An 11,181-nucleotide genomic window follows, 5' to 3' on the forward strand; every position below is an offset into this window, starting at 1 on the left:
GGTCTGGTGTCTATCTCCACTTTCTCGTCAACAGGTGTGGAGCATGGGACCCACCATAAACACTATGATTATATATATATATTCTTATTTTATATATCCTTATATATGTTATATTATATATCCTTATTTTCTTAGTTAACCACATTCAAATAAAAATAAAAGAGAAATCCTAATATTAGAAATTGTCTCCATATGATTTAATACACATCTCCGGTTGCAGTGAGCTGAAAGGTGTATTGTATGTAGAACAGATTAAAATACAACTGTAGATAGCGTCCATATTTATTATAATGACAGAACATGTGACACCGTGTGGGTTGTGAGTGTGTTTTAACATAGACTAATGAGCTATATCAGGCTTTCTCTACATGAACAATAGCCCTTTTTTCCATAGCATATATATTGAATTGTCACGGTTACAAAAGCATGCATAAAATAATGATGGCTGCATTCCATTTAGGTGAAATCTTGCTGTTATACCAACACTACTTTTGTAAAAAAAAAAAAAAAAAAGAGGGAAAGACATTAGGGGTAAATATTATAATTCATTAAGTAAAGGTTTTACTTTGCAGTTAAGATTTCACAACCCAATATCCCTGGTCTRGATGCAAATCTTTTTGTCTGTGTGGACCACTTCTACCCAGTCAACCACGATGCAACATTCTGTGCAAAAAAAAARAAAAGGAAAACAAACAAACAAAAAAACAGTCATCCATTTCATTGTCATGTAACTCCAGGGGACAGTACACACTAATAAATGTGTTTCATTATTATGCATATGTCTTTGTACTCCTCATGACAGATTCAGGAAAAATAAGCCATGAATTTTCTGCATCAAAACTGTCAAACACTATCAAGCAATAAAACAAATACATCACCTGCTTGTTTATATTCCAGACTCAATAACATTTCTAAATACTGTCTGTCTCAATTAATCATGAAATCTCCATGTGGCACTCAGGTGGACTGTACTGAAATGTGGCAACAAGCAAGCTTGACTAACTGTTAATCAACAAAATGAAGAAACTGGTCTCTTAGTGAAAAAAGAGACAAATKACATTCTTAAATTCACTGCAGTTGTGGGTTTTGCATACATTAAAGAGACAGGACATACTTCAACACTTGCCCAAAAACAGGTAAAATGCAAAGTAAGTCTTAATTAGTCCAACAATTCTGCATAATTTGATTCACTAATGATTAGAAGCTACTTAAAAATTGCCGTCTTCATTAAAATKTTACTGCTTTTCTTCTACATTATCTAATAAGACTTTGCTAACWACACATCACAGTAAGCATGGCAACACTTTTACCCGTTTTGTGTTCTGTCAGTGTGGAGCAGAGCCATAAAAAACACACAAGGTTTCTCTTAGCTTTGACAGCTGCTCCAATTACAATGTCGAATGCCTTGCCTGCGCTTGTAATGCACAGCTCAGCTGGTGATCCACAAAAGAAAAAGAACATCAGCAAACACAGTGATGTAAGTAATGCCTTGCTGAAGCAAACAGCACATATAAGGTCCGGCGCTACTCCTCGGCTGCGTGCAGAATTAATGAATTGCATCGTTTCTTAGTAAGCCAAAAGTTTGCAAGCTTTTGTGAAGGAAACACAGAGAGGTGCAAAATAACTCAAAGGACAGCAGCTAAAAACAAATCTAGGCCACTTGTTTCTTACTTTTAAGGACAGCCGTAATACCAAGTTTGAAGAAAAATTTTTTTTTAATACCTGGTACTTTTGTTTTTAAGTGGGCATGTCTTTCAAAAAGTGTGCTTTCTTCTGCAACTTTGTCACATTTTATCAAGTCGTAATCGCATTAGGAAGTATTTGCGAAAGTGAAAGTGGGAATATTGTGTTCTTTTTTTTYCCAGAATTATTGAATAAAACAAAATAAAAATCTCAACAGTGGGGTGTGCATTTGTGTGTAYAACCACATTTTGCAACATTTACATCGGTGGTGTGCATTTGTGTGTTTCAAAAGATTGCCTTAAGTYGATCACCTGGCTCTGTAACTACAACTGCAAATATGTGGTGATGYGTCTTTTCCAGCTTTTCACATATAGAAATAAGWCAAGTTTTCTTCCAGGATCTCCCTGTATTTAGCTCCATCAATCTTTCTATCCATTCTGACCAGCTTCTCTGTTCGTGCTAAAATAATAATAATTTTTTTTAAAATTTGGATTTTGGATTTGGTTGTTTTGGAGYTTAAGTTTATTTAGGRTWAAAAGAACAARRAGGGTCAAATTTAAACCAAAATGTTTGGATTTTCTCTTGGTCAATTGCATAAAATCCCCAAAATTCACAAGGTATGAAAACTTTTACAGTACATACTTGGTAATCTTCTACAACTTCAGAGATCTGAACTCGTCATCCAGGACTTGCAACATAAGTGATGCAGTATCTTGTACTGGTGAAGAACCCAGGCTGCCTCCTTCTTTGGACAGCTCATCATTTCAAGCGGAACCCAGGAGAAGTAAAATCCTTCCCTCCAGCTACTTAGAGGGAAAAGCCTTGAAGCTTAGGAAAAGCCTTTTCCAATGCGCTCATTATCCACTCTGCGACACTTTGGTGCGGCCGAAACGGAACGGCAGCTGATTCCAACACAAAAAGAGATCTGCCGCAGTGTGCAGACAATCAGAGCAAACACCTCAAGGGAAACAAGATTTTTTTTTTTTTTTCAGTGCAAACCTCTGGAATTATAGGGGAAATAGCGTAAAATAATCCCACAAGTGCATGCTTCATCTTCTAGAACAATTACAAATGCTCCTTTTTTTTACTTTTGAGAAATAACTGAMCGTTATGATGTTAAACAGCCTGATAGCCAGAAGCACTCACACTGCTGGCTCTGTGAATCCACTGTCAAAACGATTACAAAGAGATTCAGAACTGAAGAGTCCTCTCATCCTTTTATAATTCAGACATATTATTAATCAAACAAATTGTGAAGAAAAAAAGTATCTAATGGTTTGTCTGATTTTCAGTGGGGCACAATCCAGCCAGCAATTGATTGTGGAAGCAGGGACACCTGCAGCTTCAGAATACATTTCCACTTTCAGGAGGTTTGAAAAAGAACAGAAAAACACCAGCGTGAGGAAATATTGCCCCACCGCATGAATATGCAGGGACTTGATACCAGCAGTGTCATTACTAATGTTGCTGCCAATTACAGAGCATGTCATGACACTGTGATTCATGAATATTCATCATTGACTGATATAGACAGCAGCAGTATGCAGAGGCCTCTWTTCCCATTTTACTGTCTCATTGTGAATGGTGAACAGGTACCTCCATCATGCCATGGRGGCGCCTTCCAGCTGCAAGACAAGCTGCTCCATAAGGCATTGCTAGTTAACAGTGTGTTATATAAAGGTGTATAAAAGTGATGAAGTGCTTCCTGGCTCTAAAGAGCAGGCATTAAAGCATATTAAGTAGACGTTTAGGCTTGTAAAGTGGGAATCCAGGAATGGAAGGAAGACACCGAACAAAGAGATGCCTTCGGGGTCAGGCTGTACAGTTATCAGAAAGTTTGAGACCTGCCGAAGGTTAGAGACGAATCCAGGCTTGTGAGTGTGGAGAGCAGGTTTTCTATTCCTGTCTTCGTTTTAAAATGTAGACAGCAACACTTTTTATTTACTTATTCCTGTTTGAGAAAACAAGATGATTACCAATTGTAAAAGAAAATCAATCAATACATTCACATTTATAGTAGTAAATATTTTTGCAGTCCAGTGGTAAATGTGTGCTTTGCGATTACGAGAGAGCACTTTCTTATAAGTTTTGTGGTTTATTTTTAATCTCCTTTGCACTTTTTGGGCKTATCRCTATAAACATGAAAATATCTGTCAAATTTTAATTTCTTTGCTTAGACCACAAAAAGAATAACAGCTTGTGGTTCAGTTTTTATTGTTTGTATTAATACATGCACTGTCCCCAATCTGACTGATGTAATTTCTGGTGTCAGTGTACAKAATTCATCATTGGCACACTGGTTAAGTGAAACATGTTTTTTTGAATCCACAATGTATAAACAATTAAATTGAGTGGTACTGTGGGAGTCTTATCTGCAAATGGGCACCCAAATTAAATTCTGCCTTGGGCCCCATTCAAATTTGCGCCAGCCCTGCATATCAGCCAAACAAGCAACAAGATGAGTTACAGCATGCAGCTGAAAGGGCTCCACTGTGGATCTGTGTGTCTAATTACATGTTTTGCATCGCTGTCAGATTTGCAGATGTTATGCTGATAAAACTGACAATCTCATGTGGACCAAACGCTAAGTGGTGCTGATAGAGGCCAACATAGTGAGGACTGCTGGCAAGCTAAAGGAAAATGATGTAGAGCGCTGACGTAAATTTGAGATTGACACGGGAAGTTTRTTTTGCATGCAGAGCGCAGTTTCCACAGKGAAAGCCACCCACATGGGACCACATGACAGGGAAGCGCTAATCCGAGGTGGACGTCAGTGGATCTAATGGTGATCCCCGTTCACACTTTGCATGGATCCCCTCAAGCGCAGCCGGCTGTTGTTCAGGCTGTAACTGATCCATGAGCACTGATTGACCTGGACAAGAGGAGAACTCTAAGATGCGGTAACATTCAGGAACAAAGTGAATAGATATGAGATCTGAGAGTAACTTGTTTTCCACACACACCTCGAACAGGGTGACAAATTATGTCAGTGAGAATTTTAGTCCAAAAAAAATAARAATGTTTYATGAATGTCCCTAAACTGTGCATTCTTCTTCTGTATTTATAATGAGAATTAAATAGCTAATTGTTTTTATCCATCCATCCATTTTCTGTACACCCTTCTTTGTGGGGCCKGGAGGGTTGCTGGTGCCCATCTCCAGCTAACGTTCCGGGCGAGAAGCGGGGTACACCCTGGACAGKTCGCCAGTCTGTCGCAGGGCAACACAGAGACACACAGGACAAACAATCATGCACACACACACTCACMYCTAAGGACAATTTAGAGAGACCAATTAACCTGACAGTCATGTTTTTGGACTGTGGGAGGAAACYGGAGTACCCAGAGAAAACCCACGCACGCACAKAGAGAACATGCAAACAAATCTAAATTTAGAAGGACTCTGCTAATTGGTGACTYCCAAAGTAAATTGGCTGTGCTGGATTTGCCTAAGGATGTAAAATTAAAAGGGGAGCTGAATGCAAATGCAAGCCACACCTTTCAGATTTTTTGATCAAAAGTCTTAAAAAAACATTTATATTTGTCCTTCCTTCTCAAAGTTATGCACTGCTTTGCATTTATTTATCTAACAGAAAGTGAAAATTGTGGAAAAAAAAAGCTCAAAAAGCATAAGTACTTTTGCCTAATAAGGACCTTCAAAGAGAACCAGGTGGTTTACAGTTAAATGGTGAGAATGCATCTTTAACCATGGATGATGCACAATAGTGTCCTCTAGAGGTGAGTATAACCATCACGTACCCCTCTTCCATAACCCCAGTTCACAACGTTCCTGTGTGTATAAGTCTGGGCTGCTGCTTTAAGACTGATGGCTGCTGTGGCTGGTATAATAAAGCATCAGTGCACCAGCGATACATAACGCCGCTTGCTTTGCCATGCAGACTGTAGAATGTGGAGCCAACGCTGCACACGCTYTCTGTGTGCTCTCTCCGGTGCTTTCACTGCACAGGCCAGAACCCATCTAGAAAGATTTAGGCCACAACTCAGCTGGCCACAAGGTGCTGGTGTAAGATTACTCTGAGATCAGTTTGTTTCATCGCTGCAGAACAATAAGGCCTGGAGATTATTTTGGCCACTGCGTCAACCTGAGCGTTTTCTGCGTCAGTCCATTCTGCCAGCTCCTATCACACTTCCCTCTCTGGGGATTAAATTGGGTCCCCTGTGACAACTGGCTACAGGCCCACTAATTATCCCCCCTTCCTCTTGCAGCGGCTCACCGGTGCTATGAATAGGCTAGCCCCACCCCATCTGAGGTCTAAATATGGAACACAATTGAAACAGAGAAAAATCCTCAGAAGATAACAAAGAATAATATTGACCCTTCCTTCATTAGATGTGTTTATTACAGTAGTGAGAGTGACGTATTACCCTCATTGTGACATAGAATAGTTCTGATATGAAAGTGCACACTAATCTTTATACTACTCTGAGATTATGATAAGAACATGAAGGAAAGACAGCACGTTACCCCTGGATGTGTGATTTATTACCCAATCATTAACTGCTTTTTAAAAGAAAAATATGTGATTGGAAAAGACAAGCTGCAACCCGGTGGTTCACATGACAAAATAACTATGGATTTTGTCTTTCTAAATCAAATTTAAACCAGTTGAGAAAGAACAAAAGTGATCCAGAGTTCATACACATTTAATCCCATTCCATTAAAACCTATAACCTCAAATTTCCAGAACTGACTGGATGGATGGATGGATGGATGGATGGATGGATGGATGGATGGATGGATGGATGGATGGATGGATGGATGGATGGATGGATGGATGGATGGNTGGATGGATGGATGGATGGATGGATGGATGGATGGATGGATGGATGGATGGATGGATGGATGGATGGATGGATGGATGGATGGATGGATGGACTTTCGAACAGTAAGAAATAGAATAAAAAGTCTGGAAATAAAATAAAAACTTTTCCCATACTCATCCAGACTTGAAAAAAAACTTAAATCAAGTTTCCAAATGTCCACGTTTTTTTCTAGTTTACGCAGGGACTCTGGTGATCAACCACCAAACAATAAAACTTGATCTCATCAGTTATCCAACCTTACACGTAAGGACAGACATTAAATCCACATCCCAGAGGTTAGAGATGTCATCTGTAACAGGCATGACGCTGAGTCCAGAACAAACACTGCGCTGACCATGGCTGGGTTTACCCTCCACTACAGCCTCTGCTTAGGTCCATGTGGGAAGAAGCGCACCGGACGCGCACACCACAAGACAAACACACTCACGGGGAAAATTAGGAGTTGGGAAAGTTCCCAAGCGGATTGGTGGGCGTCGCTGTCGACGCCGATGACGTCGCGCTCCGAAACACGTGGGCCACGGCATCCAGCTCTCACATAAACAAAGCCACATTGAGGCAGACTGGATAGTTGGAGCTGGTGTCGCTGTCAGTGCGCGGAGTCACACACAGTTTGCCCGCTTGGCGTTGTTGTCAAAGAACCCTCATGATTTGGAGGTTTTAAACTAAATTGATGGTTACCTACTATATGCTTATCGCATGGACTGAGAGCGACGATGCGGATGTGAAAGAGGTAAGACCTGCGTCTTTTCTTTTCTCCGAAACAGAAAATCATCGCGCTGGGTCATGTCTCGAATGTTTAAGTTTATATGTTTTTTTTTTCTTCCTTACTTTTATCTGAAACCACGCAACATCTGAATCTAATTCATTGTATAAATGAGCGTTGCTTTGGTGCTATATGAATATGCTGATTTGGGCTTCGCAAACAAGTTGGAAGTCGTGCGTAAAGTTAAATCCAAACCCTCTAAAGCACCACAACTAAAACAGTTATTTAAACTGGTGTAAGATTTAAAAAAAAAAAAAAAGAACTGCAACTTTTACGTGTAAGTTTGCGATATCCTATTTGTTTCTGGAAATGATTTAATTTTATTACATATTAAATCCAAGAAGTATTTGCTTCTTTAGCGGAAGGTCCAGAAAAGAGGCTCTCTCTTCAACCCTGACATCCACCCAACGTCTAACATTGCCTGTTTCAAGTGTCACCGGAAAACTGTCAAAAGCTTGAGGTAGGAGAAAAAAAAAAGAAATGATCTCTTTCTGTAGCACAAATTAACATGTATCGGCTCATGCTTATTCTTGCACTTTTAACGGGGGATTCGTGAGAATTAGCCGCTGTTATTTACACAGATTCCTTCTAATGCTGGTGTTTCTGATTCCTGGTTTGCAGCCATGCCCTGCGTCCAGGCTCAGTATGGATCATCACCTCAAGGAGCCAGCCCCGCTTCCCAGAGCTACAGCTACCACACCGCAGGAGAGTACAGCTGCGACTTCCTAACGCCCGAGTTTGTTAAGTTTAGCATGGACTTGACCAACACCGAGATCACAGCCACCACTTCTTTGCCGAGCTTCAGCACCTTCATGGACAACTATAACACCAGCTACGACGTCAAGCCGCCTTGTCTATATCAGATGCCGCACTCTGGAGAGCAGTCCTCCATCAAGGTGGAGGACGTCCAGATGCACAGCTACCACCAGCAGAGCCACCTGCCTCCCCAGTCGGAGGAGATGATCGCTCACTCTGGGCCTATGTACTTCAAGCCGTCCTCACCTCACTCTCCAAGCACGCCGAACTTCCAGATCCAGTCCAACCACATGTGGGAGGACCCGGGCTCTCTGCACAGTTTCCACCAGAACTACGTTGCCGCCACGTCTCACATGATAGACCAGCGCAAGAACCCCATGTCGAGGCTCTCGCTCTTTTCGTTTAAGCAGTCGCCGCCCGGTACCCCCGTGTCGAGTTGCCAGATGAGGTTCGACGGGCCGTTGCACGTCTCCATGAACCACGACGGCCCGGGTGTAGCGCACCGCGGCCTGGACGCACAGAGCTTTGCGGTGCCCAGTGCCATCAGGAAGCAGGCCGGCCTGGCCTTCCCTCACTCCCTGCAGCTCGGACACGGGCACCAGCTGGTGGACAGTCAGGTGCCGTCTCCCCCTTCCCGGGGATCGCCGTCAAACGAGGGTCTATGCGCGGTATGCGGGGACAACGCAGCCTGTCAGCACTATGGAGTGAGGACATGCGAGGGGTGCAAAGGATTCTTTAAAGTAAGTTGGAAAAAGAGCAGCCTTGTAAAGATGAATTATATCTTTAGAATGCACAAAACCTCCATAATCGAATCAGATTCCACTATTAAAGATCAGATTGTAAACACACAGCCAAACCTCCAAGGAACTTGTGAAATATGAGGAATCACGCGTGTGTGTTTACTGCTTTATTCCCTCTTGATAGTTCAAACAGGGCACACAGATAGAGCTGATATTATATCGTTTTCATCTTTATTTTTTTTTCATGTTGTGCTGTACCGGTGCTTTTTGTGCACTTAATATATGTTGTTTATAAAAGGCCTGCAAGGTGACAGTATGTGTGCATCTGGTTTCGTTGCAGCGCACCGTTCAGAAGAATGCAAAATATGTGTGTTTAGCGAATAAAAACTGTCCTGTTGACAAACGCCGAAGAAACCGCTGCCAGTTCTGCCGCTTCCAGAAGTGCCTTGTCGTCGGAATGGTGAGAGAAGGTATGATTTACGTTTGAAACTTGGGGGAAAAAAAACAAAACAAAAAAACAAACAAACATATGAGCTTAATTACGTCTGTCTCATTTGTATAATTTAGAAGACGTGCGTAAAACAAGTTTGTGTTTTGTTTTGTTCTATATGGTTTTACGTGCAGCGACAGGAGCATAATTTGTAATGCATATGTGAAATTTCTCTGGACGCAGTTGTCCGAACGGATAACCTGAAAGGAAGGAGAGGACGCCTACCATCCAAACCCAAAAGCCCCCAGGAGCCCTCCCCGCCTTCGCCACCGGTGAGCCTCATAAGCGCGCTGGTTCGGGCCCATGTGGACTCCAATCCCTCCATGTCTGCTCTGGATTACTCAAGAGTGAGTAAACTACACTCTAACCAGAGTTAAAACATAAATGAACAAAGACTGACGTTGCTTTTTTTCTTAATTTATCCCTGCTGAATTTATCACCCTTAAAGTTTTTTTTTTTTTTCTGTAATCCATCGCTTGCACTCCAAACTTTGTCAGACTTTTATTTTAAAGTACATCACATCGGAATGCAGAACTTAATAGAAAGACATGAATTTAATAGTGAGCAGCCCCTCTCTCTTTCTTTCTCTCCACTTGGAAATGGGCATTTGCAATTTCACGGATTATATATTTTAAAGGGACCTCATTAAGGCGCTGTTTAAATTAAATTCCAGTTCCAGGCGAACCCTGACTACCAGATGACCGGCGACAACACTCAGCACATCCAGCAGTTCTATGACCTCCTGACGGGCTCCATGGAGATCATTCGAGGCTGGGCGGAGAAGATCCCGGGCTTCTCCGAGCTCCCGAAGCAGGATCAGGATCTTCTCTTTGAATCCGCCTTCCTGGAACTCTTTGTCCTGCGGCTGGCGTACAGGTGAGTAATTGCAAAATAAAACAAAGCGGGGCTTTTTAGATAATAATTCTTCAGGCTTCATTGCTCTTGGCTTTATTAGCTGGCCAATAATTAGAAAGGCTCTTAAATCCTTCTCATTTATTGCCGTGCGTAATTAATGGCGTTTTTTTTTTTTAATTGCAGGTCCAATCCGGTGGAAGGGAAACTTATATTTTGTAATGGCGTGGTGTTGCACAGACTGCAGTGCGTCCGTGGGTTTGGCGAGTGGGTGGACGCCATCGTGGAGTTTTCTTCCAACCTGCAGAGCATGAACATAGACATTTCGGCTTTCTCCTGCATCGCGGCTTTGGCCATGGTGACAGGTGTGTAAAAGCGTTTGTACACGTTCGAGAGAAAAAAATAAATAAAAATAACAACAACAAACATAAAACCCTTTAATCAGAAATGCACTGATAATTATTAGTTTTAATTATTCCTTTTCTTTTCTTTTCTTTTTTTTTGTTTTGTTTTGTAATCTGTTTGTAGAGCGACACGGTCTCAAGGAGCCCAAAAGAGTCGAAGATCTCCAAAATAAGATCGTCAACTGCCTGAAGGATCAAGTGACATTCAATGGCGGCGGTTTGAATCGGCCCAACTACCTGTCAAAACTGTTGGGGAAGCTCCCCGAACTGCGCACACTGTGCACCCAAGGTCTGCAGCGTATCTTTTACCTAAAGCTAGAGGACCTAGTCCCCCCGCCAGCAATAATTGACAAACTTTTCCTCGACACCCTACCTTTCTGAGGCAAAACCCTCAAAGAACTTCCACAAAAAGACTGTCCGAGACGAACTTAACAGAGGATGTTTTTTTTCCTAATTTTCTTTTGTAAAATTCATAAGCTAATTGAACAACAGTTAATGAGAATTCACGATAAATAGAAAGAATAAGCTGAAATTTTAATCGCTTAATAGCTTTCCTTCTTTCTTTCTTTCTTTCTTTCTTTCTTTCTTTCTTTCTTTCTTTCTTTCTTTCTTTCTTTCTTTCTTTCTTTCTTTCTTTCTTTCTTTCTTTC

General features: G+C 41.5%; 1 protein-coding gene across 1 annotated transcript; it reads left to right on the forward strand.

The window, feature by feature from the left end:
* Positions 1-7,093: 7,093 nt before the first annotated feature.
* On the forward strand, positions 7,094-11,136 carry nr4a2a (nuclear receptor subfamily 4, group A, member 2a). Its single transcript, XM_008403980.2, has 8 exons — positions 7,094-7,256; positions 7,649-7,749; positions 7,911-8,785; positions 9,126-9,255; positions 9,459-9,622; positions 9,949-10,151; positions 10,314-10,492; positions 10,656-11,136. The coding sequence occupies exons 3-8, from the start codon at positions 7,913-7,915 to the stop codon at positions 10,910-10,912; spliced, it is 1,806 nt and encodes a 601-aa protein (XP_008402202.1). The 5' UTR covers positions 7,094-7,256; positions 7,649-7,749; positions 7,911-7,912; the 3' UTR covers positions 10,913-11,136.
* The last annotated feature ends 45 nt before the right edge of the window (positions 11,137-11,181 follow it).

This window comes from Poecilia reticulata, linkage group LG2 (genome assembly GCF_000633615.1).
Source record: "Poecilia reticulata strain Guanapo linkage group LG2, Guppy_female_1.0+MT, whole genome shotgun sequence".
NCBI classification, from domain to species: domain Eukaryota; kingdom Metazoa; phylum Chordata; class Actinopteri; order Cyprinodontiformes; family Poeciliidae; genus Poecilia; species Poecilia reticulata.